Here is a 23,374-nt window from a genome sequence, read left to right as displayed (position 1 = left end):
TTTCAGCCCATTATCTATTTTCTATCAAAAGTTATTTTTTCTGAAAAATTGAGATTTAGCGAGATAAAAAGCGTTTCTAAGGTCGTTGTTATGAAGCAAGAACCAAACTGCTCTTTAAAAAAAGGCCAAATTTGATTAAAATTAAGAAGATTTTTGACTTTTTGCAAAACGCATATTGAAATAGGTAGATTTAAGAATTCAAAACATTAATTTTGGTATTTTTCAAAATTTTATCAAAAATAGCCGTTTTTTACCCTGGTACCACCTTAAAGGTACTATATCATAACTACATAGGGACTTTCAGTTCCTGAAATCAGTTCGTTGACTTTCAAAAGCTGCAGAGTATCTTCATCAAGTTCTTGCACATTTCACGCAAAGAGTTTATTTGGCCCTTTACTTCATCTACAATGGCTTTAGTTTTCTTGGAAGTCTCTTTGCAAAATTCAATGCATATAGGTCGACAAAAACGAACATATGAAGGTGCCGGATTTTGCCAAACAACTGCGCCAGTTACTTTATCAATTAGTTTGATAGGCACCAAAGAACTAGTAAACAAATTTGCATAAGAAATAAGTTCAGATTCCTCTGGAAGTTTCTGCTTGTATTGGCTTTGGCCAGAGGAACCATCACAGCCCCATTTACTATATGAAAGTAAATGCTTGAATTCAATACTGTACAGAGAATCTATGGTCAAAATTCTAGCTACAGTGTGATCCAATAAATCTTGCAGTTCCAGAATTTTCGCATGTGTGTTCGTAATTTCTATTGCAGAAGATGGTGGATAGCAGGTCTGTTTAATTTCTTGAATTTTACAATATGGTGGGAATATGGAACAGTTTCGTTCATTTGTCACCTTCCTCATATACAAATATTGTGCTTTTGTTAAATCTAAATCAATAAACACGCTGAGTGCTTTTTCATCAGTTAGCATATTTTTCTGGCTTGCGTTTTCCATAAAACTCAATGTTAATTTTTTTTTGTCTTTATCAGCAATCCTTAATGATTCCACAAGTTTTGCTTCTGCTTCTTCTCCTATTGAATGCAACGCCTGAAGATATGTATTAAAGATATGCTCCATTGTTTATTAAAAGACGGAATAATGTGCCTTTAAATACCACTAATGATGAAACACAAGTTGTCCTCAGAAAGTTGATAATTTTCTTTTAAAATTGTTGACAGTGCCTCAACTGTCATTCCTCCATCAATATAGGAAAGCAATAATTTACATTTCAAACACTTAAAAGTTGTCATTTTAACAAGTCACAAAAGTAACTTAAGTAATATTCAATAGTCAAACGAGTCGGTTTAATTTCCACTGTGAGTTTCTTATACTGATAAAAATATTTCAACTCTTTATATATTGGCAGTGTACATTCACCACAAAATGAGTGCAAAAATAAAAGAATGCCATGGTATCAATAAAAAATTGATAATAAATTAAAAAACATATACCAAGCTATTGTTATAAAAGAACAAAATTTGAAACCACGATAAAAAGCGGTTTTCTGTTTTTTTACTTTTATCACTCTTTTCTCGATAATTTCGGAAACCGCACGTTTCTGCAACTCATTCTTATACATGTTTTTAATAAACACCTAGGCTACAATACATTAAATGTAAAGCGTGGGGAAGCGTGGGTAACTACCAAAAGTCTCAGTGAACTTGAAGAATATTATTTTTTTTCATTTATTTTATTGTTCAAATAATTACTCCTAAACTGAACAATATAAGTAAAAATGTATAATTTTCTTAAAATCTCCATAACATGAGCTTTTCAAAAATGTATAATACTTTATACTTATTCCTAGAAAGTTTTATAGAAAATTCACTTTTAAAGTGATGAAGCGAACAGGTTTGAAATGAACATCCGCAAAAGTAATAAACAGTAGGGCTTCAAATCTTTTATTTTTACATAAAATTATGTGAAATTCCTGCATTATAGTAATGATTGACTATTAAACTATTAAATAAAATTGAAATATAATGATAGTAGCGACATTAGTAAAAAACATTTATGATATGCTGTTGCTCTACAATTTTCCACTGTGCGTCGGTCCGTACTGAAGCGAACAATATATTTTTTTTTAATTCGAGAATAAGTAAGAAAGACAATGACTGATTCCACAGATAGGTCATCCGGTGAAAGTTATCGTGACACCTGTTCAAACTCTATCAATACTAGAGATATTATTTGTGCGTTTTGTGGAAGCAAAGTTTTGAAAGCTAATGTTTGTTATTTTGTTGATAAATCTGTAGGTTGCCAGTATTTTTATTTGTAATTAATGTTAGTAATTTAATTTTTTTATTATTACGACTATTATTTCTATTATTTTATCATCATCATCATCATCATCATCATCATCATCATCATCATCATCATCATCATCATCATCATCATCATCATCATCATCATCATCATCATCATCATCATCATCATCATCATCATCATCATCATCATCATCATCATCATCATCATCATCATCATCATCATCATCATCATCATCATTATTGTTATTATTATTATTATTATTATTATTATTATTATTATTATTGTTATTATTATTATTGTTATTATTATTATTATTATTATTATTATTATTATTATTATTATTATTATTATTATTATTATTATTATTATTGTTATTATTATTATTGTTATTATTATTATTGTTATTATTATTATTGTTATTATTATTATTATTATTATTATTATTGTTATTATTATTATTATTATTGTTATTATTATTATTATTATTATTGTTATTATTATTATTATTATTGTTATTATTTATTATTAATATTATTTATTATTATTATTATTTATTATTATTATTATTATTGTTTTTATTATAATTGTTATTATTACTATTATTTTTATTATAATTTTTATTATTACTATTATTATCATTGTTATTATTAATATTATCATCATTGTTATTATTACTATTATTACAATTCCTAAGATAAAAATATAATGGTAATAAGTTCTATTATAAGTATTTATTAATTTTTTATAGATTACTTAAATAAATATTTATTATACATCAATTAACCATTTCTATATTTGTAACTTTCAGAAGGTTAAGGGAACTTTTTTTGTTTTAAGATTTTTTTACTTACTACCAATGCAGTCAAAACTGCATAGTTTACTGCTCACTAGTTATCTTTAGTTTTGATAAAACAATTTTTAAGGAGATTGGTATAAAATAAAATCAATATAAGCTCAAAAGTAATGAATATATGTAAAGTTAAAGTGAAATGGTAAACAACACATATCAAAGTAAGCTAAGTTAGTTCTGATTTTTTTGATGGTTTTAACCATCAGTAACTAACTTTTTTTTAGCCATTTTTCTTAAAAAGAGTAAAAGAAAAAGAGTAAAAGAAAAAGAGTAAAAGAAAATTCATTTCAATGATTGTAGTTTTTAGAGTACAGAGCTTTAAATAAAAGTTTTTTTCTACAGTAAGATTTATTTTTATTTCCGAAAAACAGTTCATAAAAATTTGAAGAAAAAACTTTAAAATATACCACTACAATAGCAGTTGACATTATAATTTCACAAGGTGGAAAATAGTGAAACACTTTCTTTTGTTACTTACATTTTAAGCCTTACAGTACACATCTTTATATTTCATCTATTTCTCAAAAATACAACTTTTACTAATAGTAGCTTTGTAAAAGTTAAAAATGCAATTAACTTTTATTTATTTTTCTAGTTTCCTTTGCCTCACATGAAGATCAAAAATGGTGAGAGTTTAAATAATCAAGTAGAACACTTATCAGAATATTGGATGGTGGATAATATGATGACATTTGAAAATGTAGGGTTCTCACATAATGTTGGTACAATAAAGTACTTAGCTTGTGCTGATTGTGAAGTTGGGCCAATTGGTTTTCATGATACTCAAGCACCAAAAGAGTTTTTTATTGCTGCATCACGAATTAAATACAGTGAAATGTAAATTTTGAGTATACTTATTGCATTGTATAACTTTGCATAGTTTGATATATTTTTTTTCTATAGCTGTAATACATTTTAGTTTTGAAGTTTTATTACTGCAAGAATGTTCTTATTTCATGCAGTGTTTTAAGCTTCTTTAAAATGAAATATAAATGAAGGGTTTAGTGTACACATATCAAATATCCTTTTCATGAATACATATAATGAGAAAATGAAGTTATCTTTTTACTTGATCAAGAAATATTTTTCCTATAAGTAAAAATTGCTTACCCATTAATTGGTTTATTGTATACAGAAGTATCTAATGTATTGAAATGAGAATTTTTTTTTTTTATAACTGTTAATAAACTGTTAATATTGATTCTCATGTTGTCCGTACCAATTAAGTTATGAGATTTTAATATCTTTCAGTAAAAGTAATATTTTCAATCCCAATAACTTTTTTGAGTGATGGCAGCTTCTTTTGAAGATCAAGTTGCTTTAGCTTGCTATGATATTTATAAAAAAATGGGAAAAAAGGGAAAGCCTGAAGTTGGTCGTGAGTGGACAAAGATGTCTGGTATCGTTCAAACAAGTACTAATGGCAAAGTATGATTGTTATTTAGTTCATTCCCATTGTTATTTGCTTGTTTTTTTTTTGTTGATGAGTTTGTGGTTAATTTTTTACCGTATGTTTCGTACATTCTAACCTATCTTTTATATGTTCTATAATTAACATATGTATGTTCTATAACTAACTTATGGTTCATATAGTCTATAACAACCTTAATACTGTCTTCTTTATGTAAAGTTAAAGGTAATATGTTTAGCCACTGGAACCAAGTGTATTGGAAAAAATGCTCGAACAAAAACAGGTACAAAAAAAATTAATTTTTGGAAAAATCGGCCGAAAGGATTTCTTGTAATTATGATATGCTTTATTTATTTTTGGAAAAGTCAGCCAAAAGGATTTCTTGTAATTATGATATGCTTTATTTATTTTTTTCTTTTTCGCAAAATTTATTCACATTGGAACAAAAATCTAAAATATTGCCAAATGTAACATTTAAATATTTTATATTTAAATATTTCAATTTAGATGTTCTATTTCAATTTGTGAATTAAATAAAACAGTAACAACTATATAAGCAAACAAAGTTAAAGTGAATTTTGAAGAAATCACCAACTATTTGATTTCTTTCTCAATAAAAGATTTGGCTTTCAAAATCTATATTTTTTATATTTGGAAGACCATGGTTTTAAGCATTATGATTAACAATTTAATAATGTTTTAATGATTTTAAAAGTTAACAATTTTTTTTTATTTACACACAAAAAAAAACATAATATTATTGACTTAATGGTCTTAGGAAACCTCTTAAATGACAGCCATGCTGAGGTGCTTGCCAGAAGACTGCTTATAAAGTAAGTTTGAAAACACCTCTCAGCTTGATAATTTTATCTACTATTTGATGTATAAAAATCTTTGCAGTTGGTCAATGCTCAATAATTATTACATTTTTTTTTTCTCTTAAATTCTAAATTAACTGTTGACATCTTGGTCTTTTAGGTATTTCTACAATCAACTGCGGGTTTCTCTTCAGTTTGGTGATGGACATAGTATTTTTGCTAAATCCCCTGTTGAAAATAGAACATTTGAACTAAAAGATGACATCAAGTTTCATTTATTTTCTACTGATATCCCATGTAATTCATGAAATAATTTGTTTTTTAAATTTTACCTAAAATTAATTATGTAAACAGAGTTCAAGTTTAGAAATAATTTCAAAACTGGTTTAATTACAAGGCTGGATATAAAAATTTTAAACCTTTCATTTTTCATATGTTTTAATAAATTTTACATTTTTGTTAAATCAAATAAAAAGAGAATAAAGTCAATCTTCTTTTATAATTTATAAAATTACTTCCTTTTATATATATTTTATTATATATTTTTATATTCTTATAATTACTGCTTGATTACTATTTTTAAGATTATTATTTAAAGTCACTTTTTCTTTTTATAATTTCTATAGAAATCAAAAACAACAATAGTAAAATTCCTTACCAGTTTCAATATGCTAGTCTCAAGTAAAAACAAAAACTGGTTAACATAATATATTCTAAAACATAAATTTTTCTCTTATACAGGCTTACATCCAGTTACAAATAACTCTTTATTTATAATAAAGGCTTCATGTAATTAATAAGTTGCTATGTATTTAAAATACAGTAAAGGATTATATAAGTCATGTTCCAAATCCCATTTGTATTGCTTTTACAGTTGATCAAAATGTTTCCTGACAGTCTTAGAGACAGTGGATGATAATCTGTCGGAATATTTTTAAAGTAAAAAAATCTTTAATTATTGCTGGTTTTTGATTTCTTGTTATAATCAAGTTTTTTGAAATTGAAGTTTCTCCTTATTTTTATAATATAAATCATGTAACTTTTTATTATTGTTTGTAATTTTTTTCTGTTTATAACATATTTACCTCATTTCTTTTTAGCGCAATTTTTTTTTTTGAATGCATTTTTTTAACTGTTTTGTTAATTTTTAGTTTTGCTAATATAAAAAAAGGTCAGCTAAACATTTATATATACTAAAAATATACTAAAAAATCAATTATACCAATGTAAATGAGAACAACATTTGGGATTTTGCATAGACCAATGTAGATTTAAATGAAATAGTTTTTGAACAATCAAAATATATTATTTTTTAAAGGCGTTAAAACAATTTGATTGTTTTCAAAATTTGAAATATTTTGATTATTTTTTAATTTTTAAAATATTTTAAATATATTAAAAATTTTTCAGGTGGTGATGCTTGTATTTTTCTTCAAGACTCAAGGAAAAGAAGGCACACTACTGATGATACTGAACTCTCAAAAAAAAAGGTGCAGATTGATGAAAATTATATACACTTGAATAAATTTTATTCCAAGGAAAAATTGACCTGTCCTACAAAAGGAGATACACTAGATGATGCAAAAGCAAATTTTAAAAACTCAAGCCAAATTTGTTCATCTGTATCTACGGTTAACAAAATTTTTAACTCCAGTTGTGACTCAACTCATAGTATTAATAACATATGTACAGATGAAAGTTATAAAACTTGTGATAGTGTAACAAAAGCTTTTTCCTGTGAGGGTGAAAATTCTTTTACACAGTTAGATATTCATCGTACAGGGGCAAAATGTGTTCCATCTGGAAATCAAGATTTGATGTTGCCTGGTGTCAACTATCATGTGGTTGGAGCATTACGCATTAAACCTGGCAGAGGAGATCAGACTGTTTCAATGTCATGTTCAGATAAAATCATGAAGTGGAGCGTATTAGGGATTCAAGGAGGAATTTTAAGGAATTTCATAAAGAGCAGTATTTTTTTATCATCCATTATTATAGCAGATGTGCACTTCGATTTAGCAGCTATTAAAAGATCTTTATCATTTCGAAACCGTAATAATAATGACCATCTTGCCATCCGAGTCCCAGATATTTTGCACACCGCATGCTTGTTTGAACACAGAAAACAAGCTATTAGCAGTAAAGAAAATAGTCTAAATAAAACAGCTTCAGGGAAGATAACACCTTCTGGATCAGGTTAATTAATTGAATATTTGGAAATATTTTATTATCTTTATCATTATCTTTTTCCTTCAGCTAATGATTGTTTTCAAATATGTAATATTCATCAAATGTGCCATGCATATCTTATTTGCAATGTCATTAAATATAATTTATTAGTTAAAGCCTTTCTTTTTCCAGCTATTCTATGGTGTCAAATATGCAATATTCATGAAGTTTCAGCCGATGGCAGATTGCTTGGAGTTACTAAGAAGGATTTTAATACATCAAAAATACGGTTTGTTGAATAATAACCTCAATTATGTTGTTAATATTGCATATGAATAAGATTGCTTTTAAGTTTTTTTTTTTTACTTTTGTTATAGAACATCTGTGTGTAAATCATCTTTGTTTGAAGATTTCAAAAGTATTAACAGAGATTTTAGGTGAGATTTTGAAGTTCATCAATATGCATTACATCAATATTTTTAATTCTTCTGGAAAAGTCAATCTATTAGATAAGAATTTCATTCTTAGCTAGATCCTTTTGAGAAATTATTGTAATTAAATTGTTTTTTTGAGAAATTATTGTAATTAAACTATTTTTTTGGTTTTAGTTAGATTATTTGATTAAACAAAAGAGAAAAACATTTATTCTGAAATTATTTTAACTATTTTAGTTTGTATTTGTAAAGGAAAAAAACAGTTTTTTTTTAATTTCTTGATTTGTTTTTTTTTTTAATATTAGGTTTGGTGATACAGAGCTGTTGAGTTACTATAATGCCAAGCATGCATCAGAACACTATGAAAACCAAAGAAAATGTTTCTTCAAACTCTTTCCAGACTGGATTACAAAACCAAAAGAGTTAGAGGACTTTTTTTAGATAATTCAGAAATATTGTTTGTAATACAGCTTATTTAATAAAACATCTTTAAACTTCAAAAGAAATTAAAAAGAAAGTATCAGATTTTATGTCAACCATTATATAATGACTTTTTAATTGTTATTCAAAAGTAATACAAACAAATGACATATTGTTATGAACAATTAATATATTGTTATGAGCAAATAATATATTGTTATGAATAAAAAAAATATTGTTAAACAACATATTTTTTATTGATTGCAGTATATTAATTGCTCGTAATAATATATTTATTGTTCATAACAATATCCTGTTTATTCATCATATACTGTTTTTTTAATTGTTTTTTATATTTTTCTAATAAAAAGCATGATATAATTATGGTTGTTAAATTTTTATAGTCAAAATTAATTTCAGAGAATTTGTAATAAAAATTGGTAAGTTCTAGTAACATGAAACCAAATTATTTTCTATCATTGCGAGTTTGCAGTCAACAGGTTTTTCAGAATATTGCTGCATTGCAAAAAAGTATTGCAGACCAAAACAGTGACTATGTGCCAGGCTTTGTGGATCCAAGAACAGCACATATAACACTTGGAGTTATGGAATTGAAATCCGCAGACTTTGTAAATGCTTTTAATGCAATGCAAGATGCTTTGAGAAAAGTAAAAGAAGTATCTAAGGACGATGCTATCATTCATTTGGATGGGTTAAATGATTTTGATGGAGAGGTTTTGTATTTAAGTGTTAGAAAGGATGATTCATACCAATATCTTCTTTCACTTGTGGATACATTCAAAAAAACTTTTACTCTACACGGAGTTCCACTCAAAGAAGAGGGTCGTTATACTGCACATGTAACTGTATGGAAGCTAATCAAGAGTTACAGCTATTTTAAAAAAAAGTCTATTGTAAGAATTCCTCAAGATCTATACAAAGGTTTTTTAGATAATTATTTTGGCTGCCAAGTGATTGACCAGATATCACTTTGTTCAATGAATGCTTCAAAGGATCAAGATGGGTACTATAAAGTGATTGCATGTGTTAATTTGAAAACTGGAGAATTCACTGATGTGGACAGTTGTATAAAGTCTCCAGTTGAAAGTATTATACAAAGATCTAGCAACAATGGGGAAAATTTCAGAAGTGTGGTAAGAGAAATATCTTAACTTTTGATTTTGAAACAGCAATTTTGAGAAAAGTAAAATGTTTCACTTTTAAACCTTACAGATGATCAGAAGTTTAACTGGGTTTATAATTTTATCAGTTTTTTTTTTTTATTTGTTATACTTGTTTTCTTTCTCAAGGAGGAATTTCAATCACCTAAAGAAGCTTTTTCTGTTGCTCCAATAAATATTGCTGTCATCAAGTATTGTAAGCAACTTTTATTTTGAAAGTTTTTTCCATTTGCTCAGAAAAAGTGAATTTATTTTTCTTATCTTTATTTTTCTGATTTCTTTTAGGGGGTAAGCGTTGTGAAGAACTAAATTTGCCTTTAAATTCATCCATCAGTGTCACACTTCATGTAGATGATGTAAGCTTTATGTGTTTTCGAAGAAGTTTTTAACTGCAGTTATCAAAAAGTGGGTTGAAAACAAAAATTTAATTTTTTGCAGTTATGTACAAAAACAGAAGTAAAACTCAGTGATGATACTAGTGAAGATACATTTTATTTGAATGGAGTGTAAGAATACATTATTTATTCTGAGCAAAAGATTAGCAATTTATTCAAGGAAAAGACTAGAGCATTAAAAGTTTATATGCTTTTTAAAATCTGCAAACTGTGTAAAAATTGTTACGTTATTTCAGTGAAGAGTCACTCTCTAAAAATAATCGACTCCAAAGATGTTTAAAAGCAGGTATCCATAATACTTTTCAAATAAAATATTTCTGTTTATCAGACTTTAAAAGTTTAAAATTGATTTTTATATTACATTGTTGCATAAGTCTCATATGTATATCATGCATAGTATAAAATATTTATGGATGTTATGGATGCATAATATTGTTTTCATAAATTTTTTTTACTTTATTTTTTTTACTTTTTTTTTTACAGTTCGTGACTATTCCATGAAACTCACATGCCAAGAAGAAAACAGCAAGTTTAAAGGTTGTAGAATTATTTCCTCAAACAATTTTCCTACTGCTGCTGGATTAGCTTCATCAGCTGCTGGTTATGCTTGCTTAGGTCTGTAAAGGTTTTATTCCTGTTTTAATTCCAGCTATTTAAATGAAAACCTGGAACAAGTGAAAAATCGGTTTGAGGTTATTGTTTAATCTGTTTAATGTATTTGAGAAGGAGAACTTGTGCACTAAATTTTCCCGAATTATAGATGAACTTTATAAGTTTTCAGGTTACAAACCAATTATATTATACAATTCAAATGTAATATCTTCTTTCCTTTTAACTTATCCTCTAGAAATTCTTTAAGGCAATTAAAATCATTCTCTTTTTTTATGCCCTTCAATGAAACTAGAGTTTTTATATTTAGTAAAAAGCCTTTTGCTTTTTATTTGTTTATTGAACTCTTCAAGTTTTATCATTTATTAAATTGCTGGTGATAGTTTGTTGGTATTCAAAAAAATTTTTACTGTTTTTTTTTTGTTTTTTTTTTTTTTTTTTTTACCAAAAAGTAGGTAATATTTTTTTACAGTGTTCTTTTTTTCTTTATTTCAGCAAAGTGTTTGGGCACTGTCTATGGCGTTGATATGGATCTCTCAATCATTGCAAGGTATCAATGTAATTTGAACACTGATTGTCAATTATTATTTATATTAGTTGTATTTGTTATTTATAATACGTTGTTATTATTTAACAAGATTACATGTGCAACTTATTTTAGTCAATAGGTGACTATAAAACTTGACTATAGATAAAGGCCAATAAGTGTTTACTTTTATTTTTACAGACTTGGTTCTGGTAGCGCTTGCAGAAGCATGTATGGAGGCTTTGTAAAATGGTTAAAAGGTGACCAAGCAGATGGCACTGATAGCATTGCTGTGCAGGTAGTAAAAGATTTTAGGCCAATTCAAAGGAAATTTTTTTGCTTTTTAGATATTATTTGCTTGCCAGCCTGTTAATTATTATCATCATCAATCATCAATTTATATTTTGTACTCTTTTGTTTTTAATTTCAAACTTAATTAGATAAAAAATGATTTTTACTGTTTACATATTTATTTCCAATCAGGTGAATGATAATTTATAATTTATTTTGTACTTACCAATATTTTTAGATTGCTGATGAACATCATTGGGTCAATTTAAGAGTTTTAATCTTAGTGGTGAGCATTGATGCAACAGCAGTTTTAAATTATTTTGTTTGATTTTATTTTTCAAAGTTAAACAAATTGCAAAACAGAAACAGAAAACAAAAAAGAGTTTCCTACATTTTTAAATTTAAAATAGGCTTCTTTATTTAATGAGGAACATACTTAAATATTTTTAGGTAAGCAGCGCAGAGAAACCTGTAGGAAGTACTGAGGGTATGAAGAGAAGCTTAAAAACCAGTGAATTTCTTAAGGTAGAAAACTCATGTTAATGGTTACTACATCATTATTCTTTTACAAAAATTGTTTATTTATTATGCCATTTTTAGCAAAGATCTCATAATAAAATAAATTGGGTGTGTTTGATAAAGCTAAACCCTTTAACGACCAATCAGAGTTATGTTAACCTTTTGGTTATGTATAGTAAGATGATCCTAATTTTTATGGAGAATTTTATAAATTTTTTTTTCTTTAATTCTGACAACATAAAGTTTCCTTATGATGTAAATCTGTTAATGTGCAAAAATCCCAAAGTTGGTTTTACATCAAAAGAAAACTTTTCAAGGGGGTTAGAATTATAAAAAAAATTAAAAAAATTTTCAATATGAATAAGGCCACGCTATGTACTGTTACGAAAGTTAGGTGTATATGTTTGGATTATTTCTCAGTATAGGGTTGAACAATGCCTCGACGAAAGGTTGAAACTCATGGAAGAAGCGATACAAAATAAGAATTTTCAAGCGTTTGCTGAACTTACCATGAAAGTTTGTTCGCCTAATCTTCAGTTGTTTTTTTTTACTTTTAATTTTGTGCAATTTGTTACCTTCATTTTCTTGTTATCAATTTCGTAATTTTATATAAAACTTGTGAAATATATTGCACTTATCATTGCACTTATCATTGCACTTATGATTGCATATTCTCGATTATGGTAAATTCTCTAGGACAGCAACCAGTTGCATGCTGTATGTCAAGACAGCTACCCTCCTATCATATATATGAATTCTATATCTCATGAGATCGTTCAGTTTGTAACTGCTTACAACGCTCATCAAGTCAAGGTATTTATTTTTATCTTTTGCGTTCTTGTGTTGTAACTTTTGTTTATTGTTATAAGTTTCAAGTTTCACTTAGTTATTAGAGATTTTTTAAACATGAATCATTCAGTGTGGGAGTTTGGAAAAAACACTGTTCACTGCCGAATACATTTTTATAAAAACCTTTAGCAGTATTTTAAATTTACGTCTGTATTTTCTCTTAACAGGCAGCATATACTTTCGATGCTGGACCAAATGCTGTTTTGTTTACATTAGCAGAACATTACGATGAGTTGTTAGCTACCGTGTTGAAATATTTCCCTCCTGGTGACATCTTAGAAAAGTAATTTTGAAATTGGTTTATGAGCAATTCTTTTTTTTTAAATTTTTTTCTTGTAATTGCATCATGTTCTCTGTCTGCGTGTGGCATGAAAACCGGTATTTGATAAAAAATTTCTTTTTTAGCTATGTGAACCATCCCTGTTCATACATCCAAGGTTTGTCTGGCAAGGTAAGAAAAAGTATCAAGTGGATTGTAAATAAAATTTAGATTAAAAACTAAACTTAAACTTATTCTTATTTAAGGAAAAGGTTTTAAATGGCATAAAAACACACCATTCTGCGTTGCAGAGAATCATTTCTACAAAGGTAACTTTCTATTGCAGTCAACTTTATTTCTTTAAATGACAATTTGCTGTTACTATGGTTTTTCTCTCCGTTTTTTTATTGAAGCTAACAACAGCTGACAAATTTTCGTCGTAGACTTCGTTTGGTACTTTTGTAATAGGGCCCATTCTGTTCCTCCGTTTATAATAATATAACGATTGTAGCGTTCTTTATAAAAATGGCCCTTGATTTTTTGCTATTTTTAGACAACCTCACTTTTAGACAATCTCACTTTAGACAGAGTGCGGGGCCAAAACCCGGACAAATTACGATTTTTCTAAAACATATGCAAAAACAAAAAGATTTACAAAAAAAGTTTTTTAAAAACTTGTTTTATAAAAAGTCATAAAAAGCACATTCAATATATCCCCATTTGCTCGAAAGACCGCCTTAATTCTCGGTTTGGAGCGTTGGCAAACCCGCTTTAACGGGTTACGGTCTATATCAGTGAATGCTGCTCCAATTCATAGTTTCCATTCACGGCTCCATTACATTTATCAAAACGCGCAAATAAACGTCTTTGGTGGCATTTTCCGTTTTCTTAAAGAAATGCGGTGGCATGCATTCCTTCGGTTAAGTTTTGATAGCCGACGATAAGTTTCGAATCGATTGTCCTCGTGTACCCGAAGAACAAAATGGTTTCTGTCGCCGAGTGTTTAGGGCAAACACTTTCGATAATCGCGGCTCTTCGGTTGTACTCCACACTTGATTTCAACATGGCGACTGTTTTAAAGTTATGACCTTTTAATAGATGCGTAGAATCTATTTGAACGCCTATCGCGACCTCTACATGTAATAGAGAACGGCTGGAATTTCATATTGTATATGTTCCTCTAATTAGAAGTACTTGTAAGTACATGCGGATACGGAATACTGAATTCAACTTGGGTTTGTGCTCTACGTTTTTAAACGAAATTTCTTTCCTGCAGATGTCTCCATTGTTAAATGACCCATATCGATATTGCTATTAAGGTAATGGTTTTTGTAACAAGTCCTGATTCACAAAAAGTTGATTGGATTATTTTTCTTCATCTGAGTCAGAGTTATTACGAATTTTTTTTCATGATTTTTTACTTTTGCTTTTCATTTTGTCTCCTCCATAACGGGCCATGAGACTCCAGTACATGCATTAATCGCCATTTTAAATTTATTGTAAAATAGTTTTAAAAAATGCCTCAAAATAAATGCTTTCCCCAAAATAAATATCATACTTTGTTGCTAAAAAAAAGTTGAGGATGCCATTTGTTGCAACCTGTATAAAATTTTAGGCCTTTTCGGCAAAATAGGATAAAAATCGTAATAAATTATTTTGTATAATGTTTTGTTTTAGCCTGGACCTGGAGCTAGCATAACGGTAAAGTAGGTAAATTTTTTACATGCGGACAATGAGGACAATTCATAAATCGCCAAAAAAATCGATTTCTTTTGTTTTTATGTTGAAATTTTGCTTTAAGTTTTTTGCTTTTATTTCCAATTTTTTGATTCAAATTTTTCGAAGGAGTTGATATTACAATAGATATTCAAATTTTGTTTCAATTTTTTCAATACAATAGTTTCATAAACAGAAGAGTTTCATAAAGATAATTTCATATACATTACTTTATTTAAATGCAAGTATGTAAAAAATAGAGTTACGCAAAATAAATGTCTTTTTTGTGTTTCACATAAACGTATTTTAGGCCGTTTTTGTTTGCAGTTCTTAAGTGTTTCTGGTTCCAGATGCTCTGACTTAAGTGTTTCTGGTTCCAGTGCTCTGACTTCAGCCCGAATTTTCTTCTTTGGATGTTAAAGGCGTTAAGGTTTATCATCGTAAAATTTTTCCTTGAGATAGAAACTAAAGCGTGGTTCAAAGTTCTATTTGCGCGATGTCCCAGGAAAATAAAAATTATAAGTAGAAAAAAACTGTTTTTTTTTTTTTTTTTTAAATATAAACAGCACAACATTTTTTATTAGATTTAGATCAATTTACAGTCCTTTACAATCACCATCGCGCAGGTTACGCTTGAATCAAATTTTTTTTTTTTACAATCCCGGGATTGAGCTTTCCTTGATTTTTTTACTTGGTTAAACCTTTTTAAACTTACATTTCTTCAGTTAAGATTTTTCAGGATTAAAAAATAGTTTACAAGTTTCCTTAGTTTCTTATCTCCTTTCTTATCTCATAATTTTAAACTTGGTTAAACCTTTTTAAACTTAAATTTCTTCTTAAACTTAGGCTTAGTTCGCATAACAGATTCAATGTCTGCACATATGTGTATCAAGTTATTGAAACTAAAGTTTGTAGAATAGGGGCTTAATTTGTGAAAAGATATTGTCGGTTTTATGACGGAGAAAATGTTATAAAAAAAAAGTTGGAAAACCTGTAACTAATATCTAAGTTTTGTCAATGAGACAACAACGACGTTGAGACATCGGAGTAACCAATCTGATGTTACTGAGCTAAGTCTCGATCCAGTGATTAGGAAGTTACGGATATTGATAGCAATGTTTAGACGATCGCGAACAAAAAGCGATATCTGGCCTGTTAATCCTTTAACGCGTCTTCCTATTAAAAAATTGTGTATTAAAGTCATTAATAAACATAAATCTACCTGAAACCAGACATTTTTCTTTTTCTAATGATGAATTTGAAATGACAATAGACATCATTAAAGCTTTCGTCCCAATAAAAGCAACTGTCGAAGTCCTTTAAAGTTTAAAGAAAATCTTTAAAGTTTAAATAAAAATATTTGATCTTATTGATTTCCCTGGATTAAAAATATTGCCCAGGATTACAAACCCTAATCACAATCTTACTTCAGTTTTTTACAAATGGAACTAGACGCTCCTCCACACAGCCTTCTTGGTTATCGTTTAAGACGTGAGGCGGTAGTTAAAAGGTAAAATCCTCCACCACTAATTAATCCTGGGTATAATTACGTTTACCCAGGGTTAAAAAGTTCATTAGATATTGTATAAAATTTTTGTAGACATTTTGGATTCTGTACGACATCTGTCTCGTTATTTTTTTATTGGAGACGAGATCTTAAAAGCTTTGTCCTGATTAGCGATAAAAATCGAGACAATTTCCAACTTTCCATGGAAATCCGGGACGATACCGAGACGAGATGTCCCGGACAAAATAGGAGCTTTACAATTTCCCGGAATATACATCTTTTTAAGGAGACATACAAGACATAACTGTTAATCTTTAATGTGAAACTTAAATAATGAATTTTTTCAGACATTTGTGAACTGTTTTAATGGTCTCGCGGTCTCGCGCACAAATCAGTATGCAAGAGGTCGCACGATCGCACCTAGGAGGAGGAACATCGTTTGTTCTGTGTGATTGTCTTGACTCATGATCTCCTTATCCGCTCAACATTAGCTTCATCAAGGGTTGTCCTTCATCGTCTGAGTCTTCAAAGCTGCAACGAGTAAAACGTACGCATGAATTTACTCTGTGGATAAAGTGTTTTAGAGCCTCCTTTCCTCTTATAAGTTGTCGGCCAGCGGATGCATAGGCTTATAGACATCCCATTCCTTAGCAATGTCGGACTTGTCCGTAATTCCTGTGCTTTGTGATTGTTGAGAGTGAGATTCAATCACGTCCTGAGCGAAAGAATCTGTTTCCTCCTCCAAGTTTGCAGTGGCTGTTGGTTGATCCATAATTTTGTTCAGCCATTCACGATGATTGGTGTGGTTTTCAACCAAGGATTTGTAGACATTTTCATAGGTTCCAAACCTTTTGCATGCTACACCCGTATAATAAGGATTAAGGAAATGACCAACAGCAAGAAGCATGGTATAAGCGCCAGCATCGGGAAACCTTTTATCAAGCTTGATTCAAAAAGTTCTTGAAAAAGTTTTGGGGGAGGGGCGGAGGGAATTGAAAGTTTACTTGTTTAACTTGTCAATACATAAATTTCTTTTGTTCTCCTTCTAAGTGTTTTCAGATATCCTTTTTGCCTACTCTTTACTTACTCTGATGGGGGAGAAAAACATTTATAGATAGCAAGAGGGTAAGGGGATTGACAAAAGAGTGCACCATAATCAAGAATATGCATGCAATTTGAACATCAGGTTAACGTGTTTATTCTTTTAAGTTGCTTGAATCACTTATAACGCGTTACGGAGTATGTTTTCAATAGGTAAATAAAATACTCGTAAGGACATTTAACAATCTTCCTAAAATTAAAAAATCTATCAAATTTTATTTACATCCAATTACACGCGTGTAAATTACAAGGATTTTCGATTTCTTCCCTCTATTTCAAATTAAAATATGAGCAACGTTAGACTAAGCTTTTTAAAGCGAAAAAGTTACGAATTTTTTGGAGTTTTCTTTCAAAAGATTTTCAATTACTTGAAGCAATCAAAATGTTTACGCGAATTCGAAATTGAAATGTACGTAGTTTTCTCGATCAGCAATACCTGTATTAGTCAATTTTTGTAACAAATTAAAAGCTGTTTCGAATGACTTTTCGCAATCCTTGTTTTTAAATTCGTAACTTAGTTCTTCCAGATTCTTTTCCATTAAGTACTTTCCGTATTTTGATTTTGTGAGATCGCTGTAGTGTTTTAATTTTTCGATTGTATATTTTTTTTCGAGAACCCAATCGATTTTCAAAGCATACTTCAAATACGTCCGCATGGTTTCTTTTAACGTTATTTTGTTTCGCTTCCATTTAAATTCGTTTCTGATTCTGGTGACACCGTAGACTAATCCTACTATCGTCCCTAATCCTACGAAAAGAGTACAAAGAAGTGCTCTTCTGACTTCATTCCGATCGCCACAATATCTTTGCTTGTCAAACTCTCCTTGCTTTAAGTATGCTCTGTACAGTTTTAGCTTTAATGCGAATTCTTGCCGTTTATCATCTTTAACAAACTGTAAATAGTCTTTTTTGATTATGTACTGCACGTAATCATCGTAAGATCTGTAAGAATTAGGGATATCATTTTTATTGTCAACTTTCAATTCTACTAACTTCGCTCTCTGTTTATCAATCTTTTCTGAAAGAATTCCTTGAAATGTAAAGTTTTCTTCAAAATTGTTGATCGAAGAATACGACCGCTTTCCGTTTTTATAAGATACATCATCCTTATAATATGTTGCGTAATAACGAGCAAGATACACATGTAATGCTTTCTTAAAGCAATCTGGAGTCTCATCAATAGTCATTTTAATTAATTCTTTTTCTAGCTCATTCGCTTGTATTTTATATTGTTGTTCTCTGATTTTTTTCTTTTCTGCCACTTTTAAGTATTTATGCAATACCACTCCAAATTCATAAACATCATTTGTTGTTTGGAGAGCGCATCCTATCCAACTGGTCATCACTTTATTATCTGATAGCTTACGAATGGCATTAATGTAACTTTGCCTCAATTCATTCACATCTTCAAAGTCAAGTTTTTCTTCACGAAATGCTCTGACGACATCGCGAGTCGCCACAGCTGTATCGATTGCTCTTTTTGCAAAAGCCTCGATTTGTCTCGCAGTTACTTTATCTGCAGTCGCTTGAAGTTCTTTAAATTTATCTCCTAATATATCAGCTAATAACTTTTCTTCGCTTGGTTCTGGTTTTACCTCCAGAACTTTTTCTTCGTCCACTGCTTCTTCCGCCATTTTTTTAATTACTCTGTTTAGTTCATTGAAATCCTTCTCTGTTAACTTTTTCACATTGATCGGTTTTTTCTCTGTGTTTTCATTTGTTGTTTCATTCATGAACTTTGTTTCAAGTTCAAAACACACATTTTTTGACGCCATTTTTTTTACGTGATATGAATTGCTAAAGAGATCGTTGCTAACAAAATTGTTTGTTAAAACTGAAAAAAATAATTTTAGATAGTAAGGAATAAACAAATGGATAATTTTAAAACATAAAGTTCAAAGTTCCAACGTGAACGAAATGTGACGAACAAATTACAAATGAAAAAAATAAACGAAGAGTAAAAGGCAAATGGCTTTTAAGACAATATTTCATGGTACATGAACTTTTACAACTATACTGTCAGTTTCTCTTTAAATTGTTTGGTTTGGTCCTTAAAAAGTTTGATATTAGTTTAAAAGTTTTTTTCTTAGTTTTTTTCTTATTTAAAAGTTTTGATCTCAGCTTTAGTGAAAACCAAACCTTAAATCAAACTTCTCATATAATTGTAAACACAATTATAAGATTGATGGAGAATATCAGATCTAGGAACAAATACTTTGATAATCTTCAAATTTATAGTAAAACAAATATAACTGTAAACAAATAAGGAGATTGGCTCCTGCACGAGATAAATAAAAAAATAAAAATTTTTTTTAAAGATAAATGTTAATAAATACGAAAACAAAAAGTTTAAACACAAAAAAAACCTGTTTAAAAAATTGTGCAGAAAGAAACGATTTCTATAGGTTTATCATTTTCTCCTTAAGGTCATTACGTTGTAATCTGAAATATGAATTCTTTATTAAATTTTTCATATAATATGATGACAATCTATTTCCATTTCAGAAAGACTTTCTATCAATATGCTATTAATATTAATATAAATATTGTTTCGTTTGATTGAAGCGATATTGAAGCTGACGGTTACTTTGGTCCAGTGTGCAATTGCTTATTAAATATCATTTACTTCATAAGCTTCAATTGCTTCTCAAACACTAATTGGCCCGGTCATTATATCCAGTTTTATGCCATTTAAAAACAGTTTTCTAACAGTTTCATTGTAGATCTTCAAACAAGACCTATGCACGAACTGGTTTCTCTGTGTTACGTCTGCAGCAGCTATTTTTTTCCGTTGAGTAGTGTTTGATTTTTCGATAGTTCTCTGTCTCGATTCGCACCGTGTAAATTACCTGCATTACTAAGCATCGGCGTTTTGGTTTTCCTTTAATAACGAATAACGTACAAATTTCTATATCAGTCAAAAGTTTTTTATATTTACACCTACAAAGCTATAAGATTCCAGAAAAAAATATGCGATACCTCACATTATATTGTTTCAGTCTTTCAAAATATTGCACAGATTTGCTATTCGATTTAATCCGCTGAACTTGTTTTTCAAAAATTACAAATCTTGTACGAATATAAACTTATATCACCGTAAAATTTTATTGTTTTAAACGGATAAATCAATCTATTTTAAAAAACTCGACTTACTTTAATAGACTGATGCAGAAATTTATACATTTTTTGTTGTTATTCTTAATGGAAAAACCAAATGTCGATACGTTTTAACAGAATTATAATAAAAGTTTGAACCTGCTTAAATTCAGTTTTATAAGAGTCGTGTCTTTTCGAATATTACACTTGAAAAACTGTATTTAAAAAAACTTTATGCTCCAATTTCTAAACGGATTCACGCGCTCAGTTACCTTCCAGGGGGAATGTAAATTTATACTTTAATCCGAAATCCGATACCTAAAGTTAAACATGCTGACTATATAAAAAATCAACTTGCAATTTGGAAAATTTCTGTTTTCAAAGTTTTCCTGAAAATAATTGTGTATTGAGACATTGCATTAAGCACGCACTACTTGTTTTAGGAGGCTGGTTGATGCTTTTATCGACAAAGTAATGAAAGAAAAACCATGTTAAGGACTTTAGTCGGTGATTTCAAAACACTGACACAATATTAAAAAGGCAAATAAAAAAACATCTATTCAATATATTTTATTGAACCAGCGCCGCCTTCGCCTCCTGATTTTAAGTCAAAGTTTACAAATAAGCAGCGATAAAAACAATAGGGTTGTAGTGTATTCTTGTCAAATATTTTGAAACAAAAGGCGTTTGAAAAAAAATGGGATTATTTTTGAAACTTGGTATGAAATGCTAAAATTCAAACTTACTGTTGGCAACAAAAAACCAGGAAATTTTTAAAATCAAATCTTCAGTTTTTTACATTTATTTTAAAAGGAAATCATATTCAAATTCTAACTCATTTTATATCTTCACGATCTCCCACGAGAACAGTTTTACGATCTCTGTTGATCTGGCACGGGAGCATTATGATCACAATTGTTTTCGCGCAAGACCAAATTTGTTTTCATTTTATGCTTTCTTCGATTACCTATAAATTTGGAAATTCTTCAAAGTTTTTTTTTAAACTTTTTAAAAGAATTTCTATAGAAAATGTTTCGGAAATTCTTTAAAACATTTATTTTCAATTTTTAATAAGTAATCTATCCACAATTATCATCACAAATATCAGTCGGACTGTAGCTTTGTTTTGAAATTTGGTCATCTATACAATTTTAAAAATTAGTGTTGTATTTTTCGGTATGAAGTTTCTATAAAACTACACTTTACTCAAAGTTCAACGAAGTACGAGTGAGCCATTAAAAACCTGATACCTTAAGTACTAATGAGGTTGCGCAGTACAGATTTCTGCGCCTCCTCCAAACATGTTCTTTGAGACAAAAATAAATGCTAATTTTTTAACTTTACAAAAATATTGATTTTAAATTTGAAGAAATCGTTAAAAAACAAGAATATTATAAAAGCGTGCAAGTTAAAAAGTTTACTTTACAGTTTGAATAAATCACGAATCTTTAAGGGACACCCTTTTTTGAGAAGATTTCTAATTCAGGAACGCTCCTAATGAATCTGGGTGACGCTGTATAACATCGATAGCAAAGGTTATTCCGACAACATTAAATGATGAGAAGAAATGTTGTATTTGCCATGCGCATAACAAAGTCTGTACCAGAGAAAACATCAGTGTCCTTTTCTTTAGCCAAGGGTTTCAACAAGATAGTATCACTAAAGTAGCACCCGACGTTACTGTTATAATATTTGTTTGTCGTTGTTTGACAGTCATCGTCTTTAATACGTTAATACTCTCGTGCGTGCAAAAATAAAACTGTTAAGACGCTTAGTTTTTTAAAGAAGAATTTTTTTTTGTTGATGTGATACCACCAGAAGAATACTACGAAAAAGGAAACTTACTTGGCTAGATCACTTCAATACTCCTCTTGTTTCACAACTTTTAAACTTTCAGAAATGGCATTAAAATCTCCGCTTCTCTTTGCGTTGATTGTCTGTAATAGCACCAATATATACTTGAAGCACTATTCAAAAAGATACCGAAAAGGAAATAACTCTGATACTAAAGTAATCAACTTTTCAATTCAATCCTTAATGGCTATAGAAATCACCTTCAGCAGCCTTTAAAATCCAAAAATCCGTTTGTCTTACTCAAAAAACTAATCTTATTCCGTGAAAAGTTTTAGCATTAGTGAAAAATTATTCATTCTGGTCTTGAAAATATTTGTCGAATAATGCACAGAGGTGTAAATATCCGCAAATATCAGACGAGGTTCCTTTCTCTGTAAGTTAGAAATATTTTTTTTAATCCCAAATTTATGAAAATCTCCTAATAAATTTTGTGTCAAACCACTTCACATGTAAATAAAGAAGAGTATTTTAAAAAACCTTTTGTATATCCAGGATATATGTACTTTCCAGAATATAAAGACTTTCTGCACGATATCTGTTCAAACAGAAGCAACCAGTAACAAAGCGCAGCGAGTAAAATGCAGTAACAACTAAAAACCAGTAACAACTTGAAACAAAGCGCAGCGAGTAAAATGCAGATGGAAAAGTTTTTTTAAACAAAAAAAAAAAAAACTGATGTTAAACGTTGCAGAGAAGTATTACAACCTTAGTGTCCTTTTCATCATGAATGAACCTTATTAATGTATATACTTCAGTGTAAACCGTGTTTTAAAGTAGTGCTCTTTAAGCATCTGCGTCTCGTTATATTTTTATTCGAGACGAGACGAGACGATGATATCCGGGACACAATTTTTAAATTCGGAATGAAAATTTATTGTCCCGGTTTATAACTTTATTTTGGGACAGTTTATTCGTCAATTTTTTCCGGGACATTTCTCGTCTCGTTATGCTTGTTCCGGTTCATTTTGAGAAAACGATTCCGAGACGCAGACCCTAGTGCTCCTTTGTTGTTGCTATGATTGTTTCGTATTCTTGCTTACGAAAAAAATTGCCGCACAACGCAAATAAAGAATTAAACCTTTAATTTTCGGCGGCAATCA

General features: G+C 29.2%; 4 protein-coding genes across 7 annotated transcripts; 3 read left to right on the top strand and 1 right to left on the bottom strand.

The window, feature by feature from the left end:
• Positions 1 to 1,823: 1,823 nt before the first annotated feature.
• Positions 1,824 to 4,171, top strand: LOC145187794 (guanine nucleotide exchange factor MSS4-like). 2 transcript variants are annotated; one of them, XM_090073408.1, is made up of 2 exons: positions 1,824 to 1,885; positions 3,715 to 4,171. In XM_090073408.1, the coding sequence occupies exon 2, from the start codon at positions 3,730 to 3,732 to the stop codon at positions 3,958 to 3,960; it is 231 nt and encodes a 76-aa protein (XP_089929534.1). In that variant the 5' UTR covers positions 1,824 to 1,885; positions 3,715 to 3,729; the 3' UTR covers positions 3,961 to 4,171. The 2 variants fall into 2 exon arrangements, with proteins under 2 accessions (XP_089929534.1, XP_089929528.1); XM_090073402.1 differs by lacking the exon at positions 1,824 to 1,885 and adding an exon at positions 2,021 to 2,252.
• Positions 4,172 to 4,337: 166 nt separating this feature from the next.
• LOC145187310 (tRNA-specific adenosine deaminase 1-like) lies at positions 4,338 to 8,493 on the top strand. Its single transcript, XM_090073213.1, has 8 exons — positions 4,338 to 4,547; positions 4,750 to 4,813; positions 5,309 to 5,363; positions 5,509 to 5,645; positions 6,759 to 7,544; positions 7,710 to 7,806; positions 7,895 to 7,954; positions 8,257 to 8,493. The coding sequence occupies exons 1-8, from the start codon at positions 4,410 to 4,412 to the stop codon at positions 8,390 to 8,392; spliced, it is 1,473 nt and encodes a 490-aa protein (XP_089929339.1). The 5' UTR covers positions 4,338 to 4,409; the 3' UTR covers positions 8,393 to 8,493.
• A 243-nt stretch (positions 8,494 to 8,736) lies between these two features.
• LOC145188025 (diphosphomevalonate decarboxylase-like) lies at positions 8,737 to 14,992 on the top strand. Of its 3 annotated transcripts, none has more exons than XR_016447665.1 (16): positions 8,737 to 9,525; positions 9,682 to 9,748; positions 9,838 to 9,908; positions 9,991 to 10,058; positions 10,184 to 10,233; positions 10,431 to 10,562; positions 11,052 to 11,106; positions 11,284 to 11,380; positions 11,612 to 11,659; positions 11,824 to 11,898; positions 12,318 to 12,408; positions 12,589 to 12,705; positions 12,909 to 13,024; positions 13,147 to 13,192; positions 13,267 to 13,329; positions 14,678 to 14,992. XR_016447665.1 is itself a non-coding variant. In XM_090073181.1 (16 exons), exons 1-16 carry the CDS (start codon positions 8,827 to 8,829, stop codon positions 14,708 to 14,710), a joined length of 1,833 nt encoding a protein of 610 aa, XP_089929307.1. In that variant the 5' UTR covers positions 8,737 to 8,826; the 3' UTR covers positions 14,711 to 14,992. The 3 variants fall into 3 exon arrangements, 2 of the variants coding, with proteins under 2 accessions (XP_089929307.1, XP_089929305.1); XM_090073181.1 differs by having other exon boundaries at positions 12,313 to 12,408; XM_090073179.1 differs by lacking the exon at positions 14,678 to 14,992 and having other exon boundaries at positions 12,313 to 12,408; positions 13,267 to 14,550.
• Positions 14,993 to 17,493: 2,501 nt separating this feature from the next.
• LOC145188078 (uncharacterized) lies at positions 17,494 to 20,710 on the bottom strand. Its single transcript, XM_090073214.1, has one exon. It carries the CDS (start codon positions 19,097 to 19,099, stop codon positions 17,711 to 17,713), a length of 1,389 nt encoding a protein of 462 aa, XP_089929340.1. The 5' UTR covers positions 19,100 to 20,710; the 3' UTR covers positions 17,494 to 17,710.
• Positions 20,711 to 23,374: the final 2,664 nt, after the last annotated feature.

This window comes from Hydra viridissima, unplaced genomic scaffold (genome assembly GCF_058129835.1).
Source record: "Hydra viridissima isolate aposymbiotic clone 2 unplaced genomic scaffold, HvirCarnegie_v1 scaffold_1, whole genome shotgun sequence".
Classification (NCBI taxonomy): domain Eukaryota; kingdom Metazoa; phylum Cnidaria; class Hydrozoa; order Anthoathecata; family Hydridae; genus Hydra; species Hydra viridissima.
Note: the sequence above shows the minus strand (reverse complement) of the source record. Positions and strands in the feature narration are given on the sequence as shown.

Bases quoted from the DNA above. Each gene is read 5' to 3' on its own strand.
- LOC145187794 (XM_090073402.1), top strand. From the start codon at position 2,112: ATGACTGATTCCACAGATAGGTCATCCGGTGAAAGTTATCGTGACACC. The intron at 2,253-3,714 runs GTAGGTTGCCAG...TTATTTTTCTAG, and splicing joins GTTATTTTGTTGATAAATCT to TTTCCTTTGCCTCACATGAA.
- LOC145187310 (XM_090073213.1), top strand. From the start codon at position 4,410: ATGGCAGCTTCTTTTGAAGATCAAGTTGCTTTAGCTTGCTATGATATT. The intron at 5,364-5,508 runs GTAAGTTTGAAA...TTGGTCTTTTAG, and splicing joins GCCAGAAGACTGCTTATAAA to GTATTTCTACAATCAACTGC. The intron at 7,807-7,894 runs GTTTGTTGAATA...CTTTTGTTATAG, and splicing joins TTTAATACATCAAAAATACG to AACATCTGTGTGTAAATCAT.
- LOC145188025 (XM_090073179.1), top strand. From the start codon at position 8,827: ATGAAACCAAATTATTTTCTATCATTGCGAGTTTGCAGTCAACAGGTT. The intron at 10,563-11,051 runs GTCTGTAAAGGT...TCTTTATTTCAG, and splicing joins TGCTGGTTATGCTTGCTTAG to CAAAGTGTTTGGGCACTGTC. The intron at 13,193-13,266 runs GTAAGAAAAAGT...TTCTTATTTAAG, and splicing joins TCCAAGGTTTGTCTGGCAAG to GAAAAGGTTTTAAATGGCAT.
- LOC145188078 (XM_090073214.1), bottom strand. From the start codon at position 19,099: ATGGCGTCAAAAAATGTGTGTTTTGAACTTGAAACAAAGTTCATGAAT.